General features: G+C 35.8%; 5 protein-coding genes across 5 annotated transcripts; 2 read left to right on the forward strand and 3 right to left on the reverse strand.

Annotated features, from left to right (window-relative positions):
- Window positions 1-468: 468 nt before the first annotated feature.
- LOTGIDRAFT_239166 (hypothetical protein) lies at window positions 469-2,964 on the reverse strand. Its single transcript, XM_009053862.1, has 3 exons — window positions 2,909-2,964; window positions 2,033-2,276; window positions 469-1,100 (listed from the first exon to the last, which is right to left on the reverse strand). The coding sequence occupies exons 2-3, from the start codon at window positions 2,271-2,273 to the stop codon at window positions 832-834; spliced, it is 510 nt and encodes a 169-aa protein (XP_009052110.1). The 5' UTR covers window positions 2,274-2,276; window positions 2,909-2,964; the 3' UTR covers window positions 469-831.
- An 87-nt stretch (window positions 2,965-3,051) lies between these two features.
- On the forward strand, window positions 3,052-5,119 carry LOTGIDRAFT_239167 (hypothetical protein). Its single transcript, XM_009053863.1, has 3 exons — window positions 3,052-3,122; window positions 3,912-4,166; window positions 4,775-5,119. The coding sequence occupies exons 1-3, from the start codon at window positions 3,107-3,109 to the stop codon at window positions 5,032-5,034; spliced, it is 531 nt and encodes a 176-aa protein (XP_009052111.1). The 5' UTR covers window positions 3,052-3,106; the 3' UTR covers window positions 5,035-5,119.
- A 687-nt stretch (window positions 5,120-5,806) lies between these two features.
- On the forward strand, window positions 5,807-10,579 carry LOTGIDRAFT_226791 (hypothetical protein). The gene is made up of 6 exons (XM_009053864.1): window positions 5,807-5,890; window positions 6,606-6,790; window positions 8,028-8,135; window positions 8,693-8,870; window positions 9,526-9,620; window positions 10,455-10,579. The coding sequence occupies exons 1-6, from the start codon at window positions 5,888-5,890 to the stop codon at window positions 10,501-10,503; spliced, it is 618 nt and encodes a 205-aa protein (XP_009052112.1). The 5' UTR covers window positions 5,807-5,887; the 3' UTR covers window positions 10,504-10,579.
- A 3,285-nt stretch (window positions 10,580-13,864) lies between these two features.
- LOTGIDRAFT_239170 (hypothetical protein) lies at window positions 13,865-17,150 on the reverse strand. Its single transcript, XM_009053865.1, has 3 exons — window positions 16,954-17,150; window positions 15,494-15,572; window positions 13,865-14,623 (listed from the first exon to the last, which is right to left on the reverse strand). The coding sequence occupies exons 2-3, from the start codon at window positions 15,546-15,548 to the stop codon at window positions 14,241-14,243; spliced, it is 438 nt and encodes a 145-aa protein (XP_009052113.1). The 5' UTR covers window positions 15,549-15,572; window positions 16,954-17,150; the 3' UTR covers window positions 13,865-14,240.
- A 1,775-nt stretch (window positions 17,151-18,925) lies between these two features.
- Window positions 18,926-22,718, reverse strand: LOTGIDRAFT_239171 (hypothetical protein). Its single transcript, XM_009053866.1, has 3 exons — window positions 22,648-22,718; window positions 21,712-21,763; window positions 18,926-19,476 (listed from the first exon to the last, which is right to left on the reverse strand). The coding sequence occupies exons 1-3, from the start codon at window positions 22,651-22,653 to the stop codon at window positions 19,121-19,123; spliced, it is 414 nt and encodes a 137-aa protein (XP_009052114.1). The 5' UTR covers window positions 22,654-22,718; the 3' UTR covers window positions 18,926-19,120.
- Between the last annotated feature and the right edge of the window lie 433 nt (window positions 22,719-23,151).

Raw genomic sequence — 23,151 nt, forward strand, 5'->3', positions numbered from 1 at the left:
AAAACTAAGTGTTTGATGACGTTACTAATCGCGAAAGGCCTTATATGGTATAGTTTGCGATAAGTGACGTCATCAAACACTTAGGGCCGTATGCAGCTCTCATACCTTGATTTTAATTTTCTACATTTTTGATAGTAAAATTTAAGCACGACCGGTGCATACCTAAAGTTCGACTTAAGTCTAATTTTAGTCAAAGTTTAGGTAAAGTACGAGCGCTGCATATGGCCCTAAGTGTAAATGGAATTGCAGGAACCATAGACGTCTGATTATATTTAGAATGGTACTAATTGTTGTTATCATTAGTGTCCCAGTTACACATAATAATTTTAGAAAACCACTTTACAATTCCTTTAATGACGTTTTAGTACTACGTAGGTTAAAGCAATCCTTATAGGTAGTCCCAGAGAAATAGGGGAAGGCAATCCCTTTAATATGGGACGCCACCGCTTTAAAATAAAAAATCTTGATACATTTTGAAACATTATATTTTTCTCAAACAATTAAACATATGTTTTTAAATAATACATACAAACTTGACAATTATATACATCTTATACTACCGCTTTGTATGACCAAAAAAAAGTCTTTGTTCATCAGTGGACTTACCTGTAATTTTGAAACATGCTTAGAATCTGTTATCAATAATTATTTAGTTTTATAGATATCATCATTACACGTGGTAAGTTCAACTGATGAATATATACACTTATTGGCCAAGTTTGAGATTTTCAATTTCATGTCCATTCTAAGAGGTAGTATGCCTTTAAAATCTCATGTCCTAGAAGGAAAAGCTGTAATACTGTAGGCTACATATATGCTTTTCACAGGGATCTACAATTTGGGTATATCATTCGGTTGTACTTTAAAATTCATTGGCGTGTTGATCATTCGGCGTTCATTTTCAGAATCCAATGCTTGGTGGTAGAAGCCATAATAGTCTCCTCGTGAGTTCCGGACAGCTGGTGTTGGGTTGTTGTTTTGGTACCATGCTCTCTGAGAAGCTGTATCGCCAGGCATACTGGGAAGATTTCTTGTGTATCCAAACAATCTTAATTCTGGTCGACCAGATGGATGTAGACCGACATCTTTATGGAAATATCCTGCATGCAAGAATAAAATGTAATGGTAAAATATACGCCTATTGAACTGAAAATATGAATTGGCACAACGAAAATAATGAAAATAATGAAGTTCTTCATAAAATGTCTAGCATTATGCAGAATCGATATGGGATTATATGGTTTACTTTTATCGTCTATTTTATGAGACAATAAACCGAGAAATCAGTGTCCAAGATACACATAATTTTTTTTAGAAGACCCCTTCCTTTAATGACGTTGTTTTAGTGCTCAGTAAGGTCGTTAGGTTAAACCCTCGACAGTTGGACATCAAAAAGTAGCAGGCTTATGCTGCTGTCCCTCCTTACACCCTATCCTGTATGGCGTTGTCAGTCTTCATTAGCCCACATGGTGCAAAGAGTAGGATTTCATTCTTTTATCGTCTATTCTAGTGTTACTAAAAAACTTGAAGACATTTCGGGATGTAAGTGCACAAAGAATTTAATGAAATATTCCATGGGAGATAACTCGCTTTAAGCTTGTTCAAATAAATCGTCTACTATGGGACCCGCTCTAGTAATTAATTTAATGAATGGTTTTAACATGGCTATTTTTCACTAACATTTGGTCTAAATTTGGAATTTGATGTCTGAAATTGCATTTCCTTTCAGATTTTGTGAGGTGGTCATGATATATTGAACTTTGTCTAAAAACTAAGCATTGGCCATGCTTTCATGTGACATATTGGAAAGTTTTCAACGAGATTGCTGGAAAAAGTTATAGGAGGTTGAATTTTGAGATTGAACAGGGAAACTTCAAATGAGTGTGTCCAAATGAATCGTCTGCTAGTACTAAAAAATGTTAGTTATGTTGTAGCCTTCAATTCGAACAAATATAACGAATATTTCACGAATAAAATGTTAAAATCGTTGTTTTTGGCAATCAATCAGTCGCTGCTTTCAACTTTTACCTACCTCCGGGCGTGTCTCGATTTCTAGAATAATATACCCATTCGTGTTCACTCTGGAAGTCTATGGCATCTCGCCTAGCCTCTCTGGGTAGTGAGCGATAGTCCGGGTGGTCAATCCACCGTCTTTCAGATGGAACGTAATGTGCTGGAGCTGTCCATACAGTTGATTTCCAATCTCCACAAAAATAGTTGTTAGACGGCGTAGAATAGTGTGGTTTGGGCAGTTCGTATTTATAGGCATCCATATTCTATCAATGAAAAAAGGAAAATAGTTTTATGTAAGCTTATATCCGGGACACAATTTGCAACATTCCAACTTCCAATCAGACGTCTGTGGTTCTCGCATTTCCAGTCATGCTAGGCGTTTTATGACGTCACGCAAAGATCCTTTATATCAACATCAGGTTTTGCTTCATAAAAAATGCTTAGATTTGGTAGAATTGCAGGATTCAAGACATCAGACGTCTGACTGATAATTGGAATAGTACAAATAGTGCTATCAGTGTCCCCGATACAAAAGGAAAGTTTGTAGAACCTTTTTATAATTCCTTTAACGCATGGATTTTTCCATAGAAGAGAGCTTGGCTATGTGATTGTAGTGCTAATCTCTAAATTATGAACACCTGACAATTGCAGATGATTTATTAGATACAAAAAAAAACAAACAATTCTATTACTACAACTAAACGCCATAACACCATTGCCCCTACGGATATCTTACTTGCCCCAAGTCAATCAAGTTCGACTACGGGCCTGATCAGAGCATAATCAGAAGACCTAATGGAACTTGGCGTCCGGTGACTGGGACTGTCAAGCAGCCTACCTGTAGCTAATATTGTTTATTGTTTATTTCAATAAGAGTAAATAAAGATTGACCTACCGTTCACACCTTATTATAGCAGGGCCAATAACAATAATGAATCTATTATATTGTCGTCATACAAAGAGGGAGCTACGAACACAGATAGTTTACACGTTGCTAGGCTATATATATTATTCAATAAGTAACAGTTGACGTCCTATAGTCTATACAGGTGTATCGAATACCGTGATAAGGCTATAAATAATCAAAACCAATATGTCGGCCTCTACAAGTAGGTACATATTTTTCGGGCAATGCCTCAACTAGATGTGAGGGGCGCCGTTTAGACTACTAAAGTGGTTTGTGGCCCTTCCCTCGGGAATTTTGTTTTAATGCTCTCTTGCATTCTGAGACCTCTCTGTATGTAACTGTAAGTCACTAGCTAAGCGTCTGTTTTTCAGTCTGTAGTTAATGCTATTTCACTATTATATATTGCTGGTTAAAAAAAAAACATTAATTCATTTTAAAGGGAATGTTTCGATATTTTCGGGGGTTGATTTTAGTCTTGAATATATTTAAATAGTCTTCATAAGTATTAGGAATTTACGGAAATTGCATAATTCCTTTGAAAATATCTAATCCTAGAAATTTCGTTTTCTAGGTATGTTATTTCTATATAACAGAGAAATGACGAGTCATCTTTTTAACACGCGTATAATTGATTTGAAGGCTCAAATGTCGGTGATGAGCTGTGCACACTATTACTGATTAGCTTAGCTAACAAAAATCCCCTTTCTGAGACTTAAATACTAAATATTGGTCAAACGCATAGTGAATATGTCCCTTTAAACCAATGGTTCCCACCCTTGGAGCAATCACCTGGACCTTTCACACCCCAAATATTTGTTTCACCCACATTTGCGGCATGTGATGATGTCCGGTGCTCTTTCAATGCAAAATAAATTCTTCTCCTATACCAGTTAGCCACACCCTGACACCCTAGTCCCACAACCCCAGGGGGTGAAAACACTCGAGGTTGGTAACCGGGGCTTTAATCGGATTGTACCATTGTTATTTTCAGGAAATGTAGCATCAAGCCAGGCGAACAGTACATCATTAGACCAATATGTCTGCAACACGGGGTCGCCCTACCAATCACCAGACAATATGGCTTCTTATGTATTTATGGGACCGTCATACTATATTCCCGGTGAACGCAAATGGGTTTCCGTAAACGATTACAAGTCACTACCGCTACAAGTACGACGAGACGCCATTTTGTTTGAATCTGAGGTCGAATGGAGAAAATACAACCAGAGGAACACATATACTCCAGGTAAAACACGATACATCCTTTAAATTATTGCTCCGATAAGGGAAATTGTTCAGGCAACACGTTCAGTAGATCACCGTCAGTGGCGGTGCCAGACTTGAGGTACAAATAAGGGGCAGAATGACTCAATTTGGGGAGAGGGTGGGGGGGGGGGAGTCAATTTACCGTCGAGGCTGAATTGAAATTGCGGCAACCCTGTGGATTTGTCATTGTCGCCAGCCTCTCGCGAAGCATCTTCGCCCTCCCCCCCCCCCTTTTCAGTTCAGCGTTCAGTCCCAAATTTATATTTGATAACCAATGTAATTGAATATGTCTACTAGGTCGATAGCTCCATATCAGCTATCCTTTATAGCTGACAGCTGGCATCCGGTATTCCTGCATTACAACGGTTGATGTTTAAAAACTAGATTTTATATTTATTCGGACAGAAAACTTTTAGAAAAAACACATTTGATTCATATGCTCGTTTGATGCGTGGTAGGCCTAAATATAAAGCTGGGCTACTTCTTGTTTTATTGGCTTCCAGTTGATCTGACTTATTCACAAAAGCCTAATTTCCAAATCTGTTCACTATTCGCTTAATTGGCCCATACTGCCATTTTATTTTTCAGGGTTTTCTACAATTGGTGCCAAATATCCATCAACTTTTACGTCCCTTTCTTTACCACAGCACTATCAGGCATGGAATCGTAGATGGAATGGTTCGGGATATTTCGTACCAACCGAACACGCGTGGATACGAGAGCAAGTCGGACCAAACATCCCTACAGACTCTCTCTTATTTTATAATGAAGAAGATTGGTTGAAATTTAAATATATGAATGAAAACCCTTCCATGCTTACCTCTACTGATAAAAAAATCATTATATAAAATTGTGCTAGAATAAAAATGTATGCTGTTACGTTTCACTTTCGTTTTACAATATAGGTCTTACCAAATAAACTATATTAGCAATGTAGACTCTCTGAATTGGATACTGTCATACTGAGTTGAGAAACCCAATCCGAGAGCATGATCAGGTGTTCTAGAAGAGTACACTAGCTAAGCGACATCCACAGCACGCACCCTATGACCAAAGAAATTGATTTTTTTTACCAAATCGCTCCTTAAAGGGACAGATGCGCCATTTTTTTTTACCAATCATACCTTATAGTCTCAGAAACGATATTGCAATCAGAATTAGTGTTCACAGCTCACCCTTGAAATCTGAGCCTTTAAATCCATGTGTGTCCAGAATTTTCTGCATTTGAAAGTTAAAAAGACGAGTCGTCTATTCTTGAGACACTGCCATATACAGAAAAGGCATTTATGGAAATAGGAAAAGAAATTCTTGGTTTGAGGTATTTTTAAAGAATTATGTGATTTTCGTACATTTCTAGTACTTCTGAAGACTGTTTACATATATTCAAGACTCAAATCAACTCTTGAAAATGGTGAACTGTCCCTTTAAGGTGCAGATTTATAAGAGCCCATCAAATGCTGCCAACAAGTCTTGTCGGCAAAAGTATATCAAGTTTACAATATTTTTCTAAAAAATATTCATTGAGATAGGTCTAAAATTAATCGTTTTTAGTTGTTGTCTGTAGTAGAATGTTCTTACTAGTTACTTCCCTTTACTCTTTACTCTCTAATTTAGAGGAAAGAAAGATATCCAAACATGACTTGCTAAACTTCTCATTTGCATTGTAAAGTTTTGTGTTTAATATTCAAATAACGGAGTAAAATGGTGAGTTTATTACATGGGGTTGTTCTTAAATTAGACAATTCAACTATTAGTCTAAAACTGACGATAGAAACAGATATGCTGCCAAATTGTTGTATTGTTCATCATGACGTTGATGTTTTGTTTGCCACTTTGTGGCATGATTTGTTTTCAACTTTCAAAGAAAGACAATAAGTCAGAATTGTTTCGATATAAGAATATTTTTTTTATAAGAAAACCTGAAATTGAGCTCACCTCCCACACAACAACCCAACAAGCTAAACAATTTAGGACTTTCTGTAGGCCTAGTGTGATTAGACTGTAGATTTTAAAAGGATTGAAAAGAGGTTTTCTCACTTCTTTATATGTGTATCGCGGACACTGATGGCATCGATTTGCACCATTCCAATTTGCAATCATCATCTGTTGTTCCTGCTATTCCACTAAAACTTAAGTGTTTGATGACGTCATTACTCGCAAAGTGCCTTATGTAATAAAGCATATTTTGCTATTGATTAGTAAAGTCATCACTTATTTTTTGTAGAATTGCAGAAACAACAGACGTCTGATTGAACATTGAATGGTGCTGATGCTATCAGTATTCCCAAATACACATCAAAAATTTTAAAAAACGTCTTTATAATCCCTTTGAATAATAATTTTCAATATCATTTCAACTGGTTACTTTAAAATGATAATATAATCCTAATAATGATATGATTACTCTTGTGATTTTCAGAGTATTTTGGCTTACAATGGAGCAGCCATCATAGCTATGAATGGAAAAGATTGTGTAGCTATTGCTGCTGATAGAAGATTTGGGGTTCAAGCTCAAACAGTCAGTATGGATTTCGATAAAATATTTGAGATGGGACCACATCTTTATATTGGCTTACCTGGACTAGCTACTGATGTTCAGACTGTGTAAGTGTTATGTTGCGAGCACACAAACGCTCTTGGTTGACTTTCTGTGGTCGACTTTCAGTAATAAACTCTTTATTTTACATCGGTAAGAATTTGGCCCAATACACAAGGACATGGTCCTGTTTAACATTCAGCCAACATGGGAACAGTATAATGAATGAATGAGAGGATAAAAAAGAATTACACAATGCCTCCCTGGACAACTTGTCTAACAAATAAACAACTACATAATTATATACTAAATGGACGGACTATGTTGCTGTGATCAATTACCACAAAAGATGTACCGGTACAAGCCATCACAATTTATATACAGAAAAATACATATACACAAGTACAAGTGTATTAAATGGACAGATTATGTTGCTGCGATCAAGCACTATTATTATAATATAATCAATATAATGCAGTCGTATATTGGCCTGATTTTAATGAAGTTTTGTGTGATCATTTATATTTATGAGATCTTGGTCAAGATCAAAGTTTAAGATTTTTCGATGAGCAGTTTTTGATTTTGTTGCCCTTAACTTAAGAAAAACGCTTCAAACTTTGTTTGTGAACTACAGTTTTCATCTGTTTTTGATGAAATTTGATGTGATGATTTATAGTGATGAGATCTAAGACAAGTTCGAATTTTATGATTAATTGATGAACAGTTTTTGAGTTATTGCCCTTAACGTAAGAGCTTCAAAATTTGGTTGTGAACACAACAGAAACTACAGTTTTCATCTGATTTTAATGACATCTGGTGTGATCATTTACTACAATGATTTGATGATTATTTGATAAATGGTTTTTGAGTTATTGCCCTTGAAATGGGAAAAAACTGTCAAAATTTGTTTGTGAACACCATAGAGAATACAGTTTTCTTCCGATTTAAATGAAATTTGGTGTGATCATTTATAATGATGAGATCTTGGTCAAGTTGGAATTGACAATTTTTCGATGAATGGTTTTTGAGTTACTGCCCTTGACATAGTTAAAACACGTAAAAAAAATTTGTTTGTGAACACTACAGAGACTACAGTTTTCATCTGATTTTAAGGAAATCTTGTGTGATCATCTATTACAATGAGATATTGGTCAAGTTTGAATTTCATGATTTTTCAATGAATGGAATGTGAGTTATTGCCCTTGACTTAGTAAAAATGCATCAAAATTTGTTGGCTGTACAACTGAAATTTCTTCATTTCCAACTTATTTCTAGATCTATATATCCTGATAATTTTCTTTCCAGTTCCCAGAGATTAAATTTCCGTTTAAAGATGTATGAATTGAGGGAAAACAGAAGAATACGACCCAAAACATTTATGAGTATGGTTTCTAATTTACTCTATGAGAGAAGGTACGTATGTCTTACCAGTCAACGAAACTAAGTATGGTTCTTACATGGAAATAACACGAACGTAGTTCACCACCATTTTGAATCTCTTCCTCGAATTAGTAAGTCAAATTTTTAAAAAGGCTTTAATATTTCAACTAAGTCTTCAAATCACATTTAGGCTTACTTGAAAGAGTATAACATTTATCAAACTTCGACTTATTGAGTATAAGAAGATATTCAAAAATGGTTGTGAACTATGTTCGTTTGTGTTATTTCCATGTAAGAACCATTTGTACTTTAGGGTCCACAGCCGATCATTGAAATTTAAGCCTTCAATTCCAAATGTGTCCAGAATTATCTGTGTTTGAATGTTAAAAAGACATCTTATATAGAAATAGGAACAGAAATTCCTAGTTTGAGATATTTTTGAAGGAATTATTCGATTTCGTACATTTCTAGTACTTCTGAAGGCTATTAACGAATATTTAAGACTCAAATTAACCCAGAAAATCATGAATCTGTAGGAATTTTTGATTCGTCGCCTATATTGTTTGATACTCAAATTTTTGTTGTTGAAGATTTGGACCCTATTTTGTGGAACCAGTCGTAGCAGGATTAGATCCAAAGACTCATCAGCCGTTCATAGCTTCTATGGATTTAATTGGTTGTCCTATGATAACTGATGATTTTGTGGTTAGTGGAACTTGTTCTGAACAGATGTATGGTATGTGTGAATCACTATGGGAACCAAATCTAGTGAGTAGGATTAGTTTTATGTTATCTTAAAGGGGCATTCTTTTTTTTGTAGGTTGTAATTTTTTTTGCCTAAATTGTTGAAAACTTTTAAACAGGCCTTCATATATGGCGCCACTGAAGAGTTGCCTGGTGACAATACTAAAAATGAAAAAAATTATAATGATAAAAAAAAAATGTAGTTCATAAATATAATTTTCAATCAGACATCTGTGGTTCCTGTAATTCAACTTCCCTGGGTGTAAGCTTCATACTTTCAAGACTGTCAGCTTTATACTTTCAAAACTGTCAGCTCTATACTATCAAGGCTGTCAGCTTCATACTTTCAACACTGTCAGCTTTATATTCAATACTGTCATCTATATGCTTTCAAGACTGTCATCTTTATGCTTTCAAGACTGTCAGCTTCATACTTTCAAGACTGTCAGCTTTATACTCTCAACACTGTCAGCTTTATACTTTCAAATCTGTCAGCTTTACACTTTCAACACTGTCAGCTTTATACTTTCAACACTGTCAGCTTTACACCTCATGCTTATTGGATGCATTATATATATAAGATTCAAAAACCATGCATACTTCCTAGAATGTAAATTTAATTTGAGTATAAGATTGATACTTCCTTAAGAATGAGCTTTATATCACTTGTTTTTTTCAGGAGCCTGATGATTTATTTGAAACTATTTCTCAAGCTTTGATGAATGCTTTTGATAGAGATGCTGTTTCTGGTTGGGGTGCTGTTGTATATATAATGTAAGTAGAAATAAAGTAGTTCTTGCTGAAGGGATCTCAAGTCTACATGTTAGACAGGACCATGTCCTTTTGTATTGGGCCTAATTCTGACCAATGTAAAATAAAGAGTTTATTTATTACTATTTATTTATTTATTTATTTTTTTGGACACTCAACAACCTGACGTTTCATATAGATTGAAATATGGGCAAATGCAATATTGTGTTACCGCTTGAAACCTCATATATGCCATATTTGGTCATTTTGAAGTTTTTGTACTGTTTGAAAGCTTGTAAAAGCACAGATCTTGTGATCAAAACTTCTTATTCTTTACTTGATTGTAAACAACACACAAACCACCAATTAAATAACATGTCTAGAACATAATATAATAATGATCCATTTTTTAATATGGGCACTTCAGTTAAGGTCTAAAGACAGTCCACTTGAACTTTCATGAGTTTGATGATACTTCCACCCGCACTGGAGAGGAAAGGAATTTGATTGGTTAAAGCAGACAACATCGAGTCAATGGGTTAATTTGACTAATTTTCAAGAGGGTTGTTGTTAGACCCTTACTTAAGTGACTATATTGAAAATATAGACAACGCCACAAAATGTTAGCACTGGAGAGGATAGAAATTCAATTGGTTAAAGCAGACGTCATCGCGCTGGGTCAAAAGGTTAATTTGACGAATGTTAAAGAGGGTGTCAAGGCTGTTGTTAGATCCTAACTGAAGTGGATATATTAGAAATAAATGTTAATAAAAAAATGAAACGAAAGTTGAATGTATAGCTCTTAATTTATTAATGAAATTTCTTTCTCATTTTTATGCATATTTCTGAATTTTTCAGAGAAAAAGACAAAGTTACCAAGAAATTGTTGAAGACCAGAATGGACTAAATCTACTTTCAATTCACACACATTAACATCATTGTTCATATTATTATCTATAAACATAAAACTATTCCATAGATTCAACTTGTTTGTTTTTCCAATGTAATTTTATCTTCTGTAACATCTGAGGCATTTTTATTTAAAGGGACAGATGCACCATTTTTTTACCAAACATTCTTTAGTCTCAGAAAATATTTAGCTCAGCCAATCAGTAATAATATTCGCAGCTCACAGTCGGAATTTGAGCTTCCAATTCCATATGTGTCGAGAATTATCTGCGATTGAATGTTAAAATGAAGACTCGTCATTTAAGGATTTTCTGTGATACATATACTGAAAATACATGTATAGAAATAGTGAGTAAAATTCCTAGTTTGAAGTATTTTTAAAGGAATTGTGCGATTTCTAGTACTTCTGAAGACTGTTTACATATATTCAAGACTAAAAATGGCCTTCTGTCCCTGTCGTAACAACTCGATTTGATGGTGGATACGTACAAATTTTATTGCCTTAAGTAATTGACCATCGGCATGTTGCATATGTTGAATGTCTTGTGTCGAGTCTGTTTTGTATTGTAGGCAAATTGTTCTAGACGCTTCGCTCATATAAAGTAAACTTTGATGTGTCGATACGATTTGTTATAAAAAGCCTCTGGTTGGCATCAGTTAAATTTAATTTTACGGACGGATCTTTCACCCCCATCTGCAATATTCACTGGAGTTTTTTTCTTTTTGGGGATGAAAATGTAATTTATATGGTCTGCGATTTAAGACTCTCCATATAGTCCTGTCCCAAAAGTAAGTTATCTCCCTTTAAATAGTCATCGCTTACTTCCCCTGATTTCTTCTTCAGTACTTCCGGCGAAGTCGTCTGGTCGAGATTATGGTTGGCTGGAATGGCGACACTCATCGAAGGGTGCAAAATTGACTACTTTGGAGATTAAAAGGACTAGTTAGTTACGAAGTGTTGCACAACCTGTTTCGGGGGGAGGGGGAAATATGAACTGATCGAAAGGGCGAAGGGCCATATCGACCTTCAGAAACTTATCTAAAGTTGTTACATTGTAAAAAGGGGAAAAACAACGCAGTAAAACGTTAAAGCAACACTCGTGTATTGACATTGGGTTGATATTCTTTGGCTTATTCCTTATGAAAACAGAAAAGATATTTGCAACTTTCAACATCAAACGCACGTGAAATCCAAGGGCTTGGGTCAAGGTCATGTGTATGAAGATGGTCATATTCACAGGTTTGTTTTTCTTGATAATCATACGTTTAGAATTATAATCAGTCATTTCTAGATGTATCCGACACCTGCATTTCAATCTGAAAATTCCACTTCTTAGCCTAAATCCCAGCTCCTTAACCCAAATCCAATTTAAACAAGCAATAATATTTTGAAGTGGATTAATAAAACCATACAAAAAGAAATGGTACGGTCCGTACGCATATGTTCATTTCAAAGCACAGGTAAATAATGTACGTTTAGGCCAGTTAAATGTTAAATCCGGCAACTTATTTCATATGTAGCCTTAAAGGCGTGGCTGTGCCAGCCTCCCCGGGATTGAGGGTACAAATAGGGGACAGAATGACAAAATGGGCGGTGTGGGGAGGGGGCACATGTCAAAAAGGAAATTCGGCAACTATGTATTCTGACACTTATTTTCGGCCAAAAATGTATAAAGATAATATTTTTGAATTAAATTGGGGGTACAATTAATGGTGCAAACCATTTTTCCAAATGCAAATGCCCCCCACCACTGTACTCCCACTGACGTCGCCATTGCATGTAAGTCAAAGCATTCATTTTTGATCCAATATGAGGTAAGCTTATTATAAATACCGTATTCCGTATTTTTGTTGTTTTACAGATAAATGAAAACGAAAGCCATTGCTGTGTTAGATGTAAGGCAATACCTTCTATGCCCTCTGTCAACTAGAAACAGAAACAGATTGTGTTACAGCTGGGTATGTTATTCTTGTACATTTTTTAAAAAAATGATAAGCTTATACAGTTAAACCTCTCCAAAGCCACATCCTCTATAAACTGGCTACCCCCATAAACCGGCATATTTGGAAACCCCCGATCGAATTACAATTTAACATCGTGAAAGAACCCCGGTAAACCGGCGTGTCGTGGTTAATTATCACAGGAATCGATTAATCACTTATTCAATTTAAATATCGATGTTCTACTAAACGTTTATTTCCTCGCGTCGAATAAAACGCAAAACTTCAAACTTTATGTCGTTACATTATAATGCAGGAGTCTTGTCACGAGTCGCCCGAGGAAACTTTGTCATCTTTTTGTGAATCGGACAAAATGACATTGAGCCTGGCGGACGGAAGTACACGTGAATAACCGCCACTAAAGAGTTATTATTTTATTTTAACTTTTCATGGCAGATTTATGGGTATTATTGTCAATTTTATATTTCTATGTCTTAACCTTGAATGCAACCTTGAAGAAAGCTTGCAAAGGGCTTTAATAAAATAAGAAAACTCGCTAATTTCTTGCATTGTCGACCTGAACGTTTTCTAGTTTTTGTATGTGCATTTAGGATACTTGCACCCGTTTACATTGTGACATCTACATTGGTTTTCATAGTACCATATATCATTAAGCTTGCATACAAGTGTGCGCGATACATCTGCAAATACCTGATAATCTCTTTTTAATTGCTTAAACCTGTTTTATGGATAAAGGGGGGGGTAGCATTCTTGAACGCCAATACTAACCTCTAGAGTTTGAAAATTCAACATTTATGGTAAATATCGTCTACGGTGGCCAAAAAACCATCGATCATCGATCCCTTATTTTGGGTTATAACACGTACAACCCCCGTCTCTATTTTCGTTTTAGTTTCAATTTCAGTTAAGTGACAGTTACGTTTTTCTAAGACCCGACAACTGCATTTATGACTAACTGGCCTAACTTTTGCTATAAGTTTACACACCACCTACATGTGCATGCGATTACATGCTCACTAATTCTATTACTATTTCCATAGGAATTGATAGCGCAACTTCTTTCCACGCTATGTGTTTCTGAGGTCTTCTGAGCGAGCAAAAAATAAACTAATCAGACACTCTAGAAGCAATTTTTTCAGCATTTCCATCTTTGTGGTTCCTGCAATTCCAGATTTAGTTTATGCCTTTTACAACAGTGACGTCTGTTTTTCTGGAATGTCGAGAAGCTTGTGATTGAAATGGTGCTAGTAGAAGCACTCCAGTCAATGGCATATTTAGTGGGAGGGGGGGGGGGGGGGGGCAAAGGGGAGCCAAGGTGGTCGAATGCCTCACCCCGTCAATAAAATCCTGCCCCATCCTGTGTAATGAGCAGAATTGGACCAAATGAAGGCATTGGATATAAGCTTGAACAATTTTTTTCTGTATTCAAAATCAAGATTGAACAATGATTAGAGATTGAGCATGATTTGAACAATATCACATTTTAAACATCTTTCAGAGATATACAAACAACATAATATTATTCAATATGGTGGTGTATTCTTCGTGAAGTCATCAAACGCTTGTATTTTGTAGTATAATTTGTCAGAATGAACCAGGGAAGAGCTTCTGGTAGTTGCAGACAGTATTTATAGAGACGTTTAACAAAAAATCCTTTTACCCCAAAATGATCAAAATGATATCAACCTTAATACAGGACAAGGATCACTTTAATCTTTTTATCACAAGCATTTACAACCATAACTATAATTTACATATTATTGTTATTATAATTTACATGGGAGTCATTTGTGTTCCTAAAGCACCAACAGGGGGCATTTGACTTCGCATTTGTTGCTGCATTTGTTGTCGCATGATAATTGGAATAATTGCTTGCATGTTCTCTCCGCCGCTTAATGCAATCAATGTCATGGGGTCGATATTTTGATTACCCATCAAAGTCATAGCTGCTAATGGATTTTCACCAAATTGTTTCAGCAGCATTTTTGTCATGATCATTTTCGCAAATTGACTTTGTCCGCCTCCTAGGACTCCACCACCACCACCACCACCACCACCAATATTTTGATTTTTGAATAATGCATCCATTAATAACATTTGTTTAAAGTTGCCACCGCCACCACCGGTCATGGCAGCTAAAATTGCAGGATTGATGGCTGTAAAATACAAAATTGATGAAAGTTATGACATATTTACACCCAACAGAGAAAGATACATGATAATACAATAATGGATGCAAAATTGTAGAACTGTGAGGTTCTCGACGCCCGCCCTCCCCCCTCCTTTTCTATAAAAAATTAATTGGCACTATAAAAGAATTCGGACTTCCGACCAATTCCGTTACTGCTACTTTAACACCATACAGCATTGCCCCTCTGAATATATTATTTGTCCCTCCGAACAATCAAGAACGGGTCTGCGGAAATTTCTGCTTTAATTGTAGGGGTATCAGATGTCAGATTGTAATATTTGTGGTATTGAGCTCTTAGTTATTAAAGTCTGCTATTTTACAAACCAAATTCATATTCCTAGACAAAAGTCCGAAGGAAAAGTAGCTTTAGCTGAATTAAAAAAAAAAATCCATGTTGATTTCCGAAATTAAAGTTTAAATTATTAACTTTCCACCTTTTACCCTTTTCAAATTGCAAAATTAAGTCTTGTTCCTAAGATTTAGGTTTTTGTGTTATTGGCCGCACTAACCTCCCGGGATTGGGGGTACAAATAGGGTACAGACTGACTCAATTGGGGGTCAACTGTCGTGGCTGAATTCAAAATGCGGCAACTCTGTGGAGTCGCATGTCTTTCATGGAGAGGAGAGGGCTCTCCCAAGAACATTTTCGAAAAATTGAATTGATTTTGTGCATTCTGACACATATCTTGGTGCAAAAAACGTATAAAAATCTTTATTTTGAATTTATTAAAAATAATGTGGTGATATAATGGAGGGTGCGAATCCACCTGCCATACCCCCACTGGCACCAGCACTGCTTTTTGGATACTCTTTAAGAAGACATAAAAATTCTTACCATTTGTTGTTGCAATGTAGGCGAAAACCACCACGACTGCTAATGTGAGTTTCATTTTTGTGTTTATTTCCTTTCCGACCTAAACAAAAAAAAAACAGAACAAAAAATAATATTTTATAAATCAAGTAGAAAACCACAAATATATATATCCATTTAAATCCAACTAACTTGGCCATTGATGGAAATGGGAGATAATAATTACATATGAAACTAAGAATGGTTCTTACTTAGACATAGTACACACGAGCGTGGTTCACAACCATTTTGAATAACTATCTCGACTCATTAAGTACAATTTTTGAAAACGCTATTATATTTTAACTAAGCCTTCAAATCACATTTAAAGCGATTTCTATACCTTTAAATGTGATTTAAAGGTTAAGTTGAAAAATTATAGTTTTCTTTTGAAAATTCGATAAAGAGATTCAAAATGATCGTGGACTACGTTCGTGTGTATTGTTTCCATGCAAGAACCATACGTAGTTTCATATGACAATATCTAGTTATTGAAAGAAGCATTTGTTTGGGCCAAGGTATATCAATATAATATAAAAAGCCCAGATAATCCCGTTGTCGCTTTAAAATTTCTACCATTGTACACTACATAGCTTTGTCCGTCTTTTGCTTTTTTCAGATATTCATAATATGGAAAATTAACCGCCGAAATTTTCTTTTTTTTGGGAGGGTAGTTTTTATACTTATTTTTTTTTCATAACAATTTGTCAATTACTTTAAAGAAATGGATAACTCTCAGATCTCCTAACGGCAAATGTTTTCTCCACGGGCACCAAAAATAGGCAAAAGACTCAGTGAACGTGAACAGATTCTATCGAGAAATCGACAAAAATCATGAAATTGTGACAATTTCAATTAAAGGACAGATTTTGGGAATTATTACATAGGCTTTTCAGGTGCCCATCGAGGTGTTCTCAAGTGCGCTGAAGGGTAATAACAGCCCAGGTAGGAGGCATGTGTCACAAATCCCGAGTGAAAGTACATGACAGATTGTAATCTCCTAATGCGGATTTGCCGAAGCGAAAGAGTAATCTCGGTCTCTCAATAGATCAACACAGAGCTAACAATATTGCCAAGATCGACATCAATTTGCTCCTCAATGACAAATCTTGCTTGCTTGTGCTAAGTCAAGCATAAAAATCCATCCTTTGATAGAAGAAAAGATGAACGAGCGAAAAAGACGAGGTGACGATTGCGGCTACTGCTTTGGAAAATTTTCTTTCACACTACGTATCACTAGCGTAAAATTCCAACTAAAATCCTTTGTAAATCAAAGTAACAAAAGTTCCAATTAATCTGCCACAATAGATTCCACAAGATAAATACTAAGAAACCATTGCCGTGTAAAAATATAAAATCCACAAACTAAAATCTTGTATCAAACAATATGAATGCCTACAGTAGAGACAGCTTCAGAAATTCTGAAACGAAAGTTAAGTACGTACCTGCAGAAGTTCCTCTTGATATCAAAAAGGTTGAAGAAGTGATGCTCACTGTGTTGATAATGCCTTATATATAGCCAGGATCATTCAAGCTGTAGCAAGAGACATCAAATCAATCAATCGCAAAGTGACAATTTCGTGTTGCGTTCTATTTTAATGGTCATATTTTAGGCTGCGCGATGACGGCAGCCTTCAAGGTGGCGTACTTTGTCATTTTCTATTCAATGATTTAGTAAATAATACGCAATGATATACACGAATTCTTAAAAATTCTTTTGAACATAAATTATGTGAAAAGGGGGAAGAAATCGTAAAAATATCCTAATTCGCATATGAAATGACGTTTTGAGAGATAAATTCGTGGATGAAATTAAACTGACATGTATTTTGCAAAGAAAACATAAAAGTCGCAGTAAAAATTGGGGTTTTACGTCAAATAAACGATGTGGTAATACTGCTTATTTTTTAAGTTTGATGAATATAACGTGACGAATATGTCATAAAACGGACGAAAACAAGTTAAATTAAGTTATATTCGACTATTATTCACCTTCTAATGGACAAGTTTTTCTTGTTAAAATGGTAATGAGGAGTCCGAGGTATTTAGGTTCTGACGCATGAAGAATTTCTTTTAAAAATCACACGTAGCTCCCTAGTACACTGTTAATCATTCGGAACTATGCTTGCTCTATTCGAGGCGCCTGGTTTTGTTTCTCTTTGGAGGTTTCGACTTCTAACAACCTTTACCCTCGATTTTGTTTCGGTGGGATTTTGATTAATGGAATTGTCTTTCATGTACGGATTTTTATTACTACTTCAATCAAGAGGCGTCCTTTTGTTAGGAACTGGAGGGATTCCACGCTAAGCCTAAGTGAATAGGATGGGTTTTCTCCAAAATTTAAGGTGAACTACATCAAAATATATTTAGAAATTTAAGAAAATGAAAGGCAGTGACGAACAGCGTTTGTGTGTAAGTGTGTCCTGGGTGGGTTTTATATCCCAACCGCCCTACCACCCCAACTGCTAATAAAAATTTGCGCTTGTTTTATTTTTGAAGGATCGTAGATTTCATACAAAGGAAAACTAACATTTTCAATTTGGCAGAATTTTTGGTGACGTCAATACAGAACTCACAGTGACATGCAACCGGATGATGATTACTAATTATTATAGAATTTGATAATTGGTTCCCAATCACAGTCGTGCGGAACCGGAACCGGAGCACCGGATCAACGGTTACTTTTACATAGTAAATATTCAGTTCCCAGTGAAAAGCATGCAGATATCGGGGTTTCTGGATTATCGGCAACTGGATAAACGCGGCCCCACTGTATTATGGAATCACAGATTATTAAAAACCCACCCCGTTTCCACAATGGAGAGGTTTGAAACTATAGGTTCATATTATAATGTGGGCGTATAAAACGTGTTAGACTTTCTATTCTTATCTTTATACTGTATATTACAAGATGATAATTTCAAAAAATTAATTTTCTATGGTCTAGTGTGTCATATTTTTAAATTTTTGACGCGACATATTACATTAACTACTTTCGTTTAACATTTCTTTTGTAATATCACAAGAGGGTTCTCCTGAGAAATTTTCGATATGTTGAATCGATTAGGTGCATTCTGACTCATATGTTGGAGCAAAAACGTACACAAATCGTATTTTAAAATTTATCATTAAATAAAGTGGGGGTACAAATTGGGGGTGGAAGCCAGATTTCTAGCCCCCATTTGCGTCGCCACTGTTCATTCTCTAAGATGCAGTAAATTGCTGTCAGTCTATTTCTCGTTCCTCAAAAATTCTTACTCTTTCGGGTATAATCAAGTTTTGCACTACTGCTGCCAGTCTGCATTTGAGTTTGTCAGATTTCCCCGTAAATGGAAATTATCTTCACTAAGGTATTTTACGCAGTAATCATTGCTTTCTATCATCGGACACTACGTCAATATTATAAAACGTACAAAATGAAAATACTAACAAAAATAATTTATTTCTCACATTATATAATGAAATGTATTTCTAACATTAATAATGACAATTTCTGTTTTCCTGTTTCTGATGGATTGTCGAGAAGAGTGTGCTCATACAAAATTAATTTTTTCAAATGACGAAAATAAGATATCATAGGAAAGACCAAATATTAAGTAATGTGCGAACAACTTAAATACGATTTTGTTGAAGCAACAGAAGAGGAGCAATTTTCTTCATTGTGTCGCCAGCTGAGAGCGCCAACAACAATGGTGAAATACCACCAGCGCCTCCCAGTCCTCTTAAGCCTAGAAGTGCGTTTGATCGTGTTGCTCCTGCATCTCCTCTGTTGGGAACACCTTCGGCAGCAGGCCCGGCACCAGTATCCCGGAATCTTCTTTGATTCTGCATAGCCAACATCAAGGCGGGACCAGCATCACCCAGTGTCTTCATCATTACTAAATTTTGCAAAAGGTTTCCACCACCGCCTCCGCCATTTTGATTTCCCAAAAGCATAGCTAAAGCCATATCTGAGTTTAGCATCTGAGCTGCAATTGCAAAATATAAATGGTTAACTACTTGTATAAATGAAACAAATTACAACATTGGTCAAGTACAATGTTATTTCAATGGTTTTGTTGTCGGATGAAAATAATGAAGTTCTTCATAAAATGCCTAGCATTATGCAGAATCGATATGGGATTATATGGTTTACTTTTATCGTCTATTTTATGGGACAATAAACCGAGGTTTTGTTGTATATGTGCACAGGAAACACAAATATTGCCTCCACTTGGTCTTGTATATGTCCCTGTCAGTGATGCAGGTAAGAGGGGCTGACGTGGATAGTCGATCGTATGGGACTACAGAATGTGCACGTTAAAGATCCCTCAACAGTTGGAAATCTAAAAAGAGCAGGCTAATGCCGCTGTCCTGGCACAATTTCCCTCATTGCATCCTACATGGCGTTGCACGTCTTCTTTAGCCCACATGGTGCAGAAAAGTAAGACGTAAAACTATTTTCATTTCATTTTCATTTGTTCTTGTATATGACATTTAAACTCCAAAAATAATCTTAGGTAGTTCTGAACGAAAGGATTCGACCTGTCTCTCCGTCCTATTGTAACTCAAATCAAGGAGCACTTGATACCCAGTCAATGGCGTATCTAGAAAATGCCTGATTCGGGGACCAAATATGAAGGGTGTCTCTCCAAAGCGCTGCCAGAGGCACCGTTGAAGCCAACAGATTTCAGATGGCATGAGAAAAATTTTTAGCATTTAGAGATCATCCTTCTCACTTGCCCGAGGGAAAAATCTTAACTTCCTACCTAAATACGCTTCTGTACCCAGTTCACAACTATCGACTAAACAGCTTTTTATACGCCCACATGAATATGTGGTCGTATATTGTCGTCGCCCCTGTCCGTCGGTCCGTCCGTCAACATTTCTTGTGAGCACTATAGAGACTACAGTTTTTATCTGATTTTGATGAAACTTGGTGTGGTGCTTTAGATTGATAAGATCTTGGTCAAGTTCGAATTTGACATATTTTCGATGAACGGTTTTTGAGATATTGCCCTTGACTTAGAACGCCTTGAAATTTGTTAAAAATTGTTCGTGAGCAGGATTGAAGCTACAGTTTTCATCCGATTCTGATGAAACTTGGTGTGATCATTGGAATTCATAAGATCTCGGACAAGTTCTAACTTGACGTATTTTCGATGAACGGTTTTTGAGTTATTGCCCTTGACTTCGTTAAAACGCGTCAAAATTTGTTAAAAATAGTTCGTGAGCAGGATTGAAGCTACAGTTTTCAACCGATTCTGATGAAACTTGGTGTGATTATTGGAATTGATAAAATCTCGGACAAGTTCTAACTTGACGCATTTTCGATGAATTGTTTTTGAGTTATTGCCCTTGACTTTGTTAAAACGCGTCGAAATTTGTTAAAAATAGTTCGTGAGCAGGATTGAAGCTACAGTTTTCAACCGATTCTGATGAAACTTGGTGTGATCATTGGAATTGATAAGATTTCGGACAAGTTCTAACATGACGCATTTTCGTTGAACGGTTTTTGAGTTATTGCACTTGACTTTGTTAAAACGCGTCGCAATTTGTTAAAAATAGTTCGTGAGCAGGATTGAAGCTACAGTTTTCAACCGATTCTGATGAAACTTGGTGTGATCATTGGAATTGATAAGATCTCGGACAAGTTCTAACATGACGCATTTTCGATGAACGGTTTTTGAGTTATTGCCCTTGACTTACGAAAAACGCTTTAAAATTTGTTTGTGAGCACAATAGAAGCTACAGTTTTCAACCGATTCTGATGAAACTTGGTGTGATCATTGGAATTGATAAGATCTCAGACAAGTTCTAACAAGAGATATTTTTGATGGACATTTTTTGAGTTATTGCCCTTGACTTTGTAAACACGCGTCAAAAGTTGTTTTTTGCCCTTGATTAGAGCTGTGTGATTTAATTGTTTTTTGTATTTGGGTTATTGATATTGATTTAAAAAAAATTTGTGGAATTATTCAGCATGAATAATGTCTTCAATATGAGAAAATTCGTATTTTAGTCATTAAAGACTGTTTTATTTTTTCTGACATCTGCCAGTGGGCGTATGTTACCTTGCAACGCAAGCTATCTTTCTGTTTTCTGCACTGCACACTCGCTAATATGAAAATGCTGGATCAATGCGTATTTGTTTGCTCGTGTTTGCGGGCTTGAAAAACTGCCTCAACGCCGTTTTGTAAACGAGTAAGAAATAAAATACTCACCATTCAGAACCCCAACCGAAGCAAGGACCACAAAAACTAAAACTTTCATTGTCTGTAAAATAACATATACTTGTTACTGACTAAAGAGAATTTTCTTCAAATATTAAGCTTGTTCCAAGCTATGTCATTGAAAACAATCATTAGGCTTTAAGAAATCGGCCTGTTTTCTCTACAGTTGCATCAAACGACCTAGAGCAGGCTAATGCAGCTGTCCTGGCAAAGTTTCCCTCATTGCACCCTGCATGACGTTGATTGTCTTCATTATCCCACATGGTGGAGAAATGTAGGATGTAAAACTCCATTTTATTTCATTTTCTATCGGGAAAGTTACGCTACGCACTGCAACAGATTCATTATGGTGCAGAAAAGTTGGACGTAAAACTCATTCCATTTCATTTCCAACAGATTCAGTTATACGGAAACTGCCGAGGATTGCCGAATGTAGTTACACTTGCTCAGGGTTTTCTTGCTGTAAAGTGCATTTTACTTACTATTTTAGATTATCATACAGGTTCCCATTTTTCTATGCATTGGAGCCCTGATAAAACTGTTTGAAGCCTTTTTCAAATTACAACTTAAAGAGATTGTAGAGAGGTTTTCTAAAAGTATATATTTATTGGGGACACTGATAGCATCGATTTGTACCATTCCAATTTTTAACCAGATGTCCGTGGTTCCTGCAATTCCACTAACTGTTTGATGTCGTCACATGCTTGTATAACTTATAAGGCCATCATGATTAGCGACTTCACCAAACACTCAGTGTTAATGGAATAACAGGAACCACAGACGTCTGATTGAAAATTGGAATGGTGCAAATTGATCCTATCAGTGTCCCCAAAAATTTTTAGTTGAAATTGTAAGAAAACCATATATGATTTTGCAGTCGAGATGATTAAATTTGGCAGATACGAAAATAGCCTACAAAAAACTTACTGTCATTTTCAAGATGTGATGCACCAAGCTTTACTCCTTAGAATATGATCCTGAACTGATCTGGGATGAATTTAAAGGTTTTTAAGACTTGAAGGACTGTTTGAGGGATTTATCTATCATTGTCATGTCCGTTACGTAACGTGACAAGTTCGTATGTGATGCTGTGACATGCCTATACGGGCAATTATAGCATTGATTGATTTGTGACTTAAACAATGTCTATTATGTCTGTTCTAACGGCCTCAGGTCACGAGTATACATGGATTAAATTTAATTTGTATTAAGACATTTGATTTGATTGCGGAATTTTTTCTATCGGTTTTCTCTTTTTATTCGTGATTTCTATCCAGTTTTATATTGAATTGGTCAAATTTAGAATTGGTCAAATTTAAATTATTCTGCAAATGACAATTTCTGAAACTAATCAGTAATAGTATTTTCAGCTAACCGTAGAAATTTAAGCCTTCAAATCCATATGTGTCAAGAATTACCCGCCTTTGCATG

This window comes from Lottia gigantea (genome assembly GCF_000327385.1).
Source record: "Lottia gigantea unplaced genomic scaffold LOTGIsca_201, whole genome shotgun sequence".
Taxonomy (NCBI): Eukaryota; Metazoa; Mollusca; class Gastropoda; family Lottiidae; genus Lottia; species Lottia gigantea.

Bases quoted from the DNA above. Each gene is read 5' to 3' on its own strand.
- LOTGIDRAFT_239170 (XM_009053865.1), bottom strand. From the start codon at position 15,548: ATGAAACTCACATTAGCAGTCGTGGTGGTTTTCGCCTACATTGCAACA. The intron at 14,624-15,493 runs GTAAGAATTTTT...TGTATTTTACAG, and splicing joins CTACATTGCAACAACAAATG to CCATCAATCCTGCAATTTTA.
- LOTGIDRAFT_226791 (XM_009053864.1), top strand. The intron at 6,791-8,027 runs GTAAGTGTTATG...TTTTCTTTCCAG, and splicing joins GCTACTGATGTTCAGACTGT to TTCCCAGAGATTAAATTTCC. The intron at 8,871-9,525 runs GTGAGTAGGATT...TGTTTTTTTCAG, and splicing joins CACTATGGGAACCAAATCTA to GAGCCTGATGATTTATTTGA.
- LOTGIDRAFT_239166 (XM_009053862.1), bottom strand. From the start codon at position 2,273: ATGGATGCCTATAAATACGAACTGCCCAAACCACACTATTCTACGCCG. The intron at 1,101-2,032 runs GTAGGTAAAAGT...TCTTGCATGCAG, and splicing joins AAATCGAGACACGCCCGGAG to GATATTTCCATAAAGATGTC.
- LOTGIDRAFT_239167 (XM_009053863.1), top strand. The intron at 4,167-4,774 runs GTAAAACACGAT...TTTATTTTTCAG, and splicing joins GAGGAACACATATACTCCAG to GGTTTTCTACAATTGGTGCC.
- LOTGIDRAFT_239171 (XM_009053866.1), bottom strand. The intron at 19,477-21,711 runs GTGAGTATTTTA...TTGCAATTGCAG, and splicing joins TTCGGTTGGGGTTCTGAATG to CTCAGATGCTAAACTCAGAT.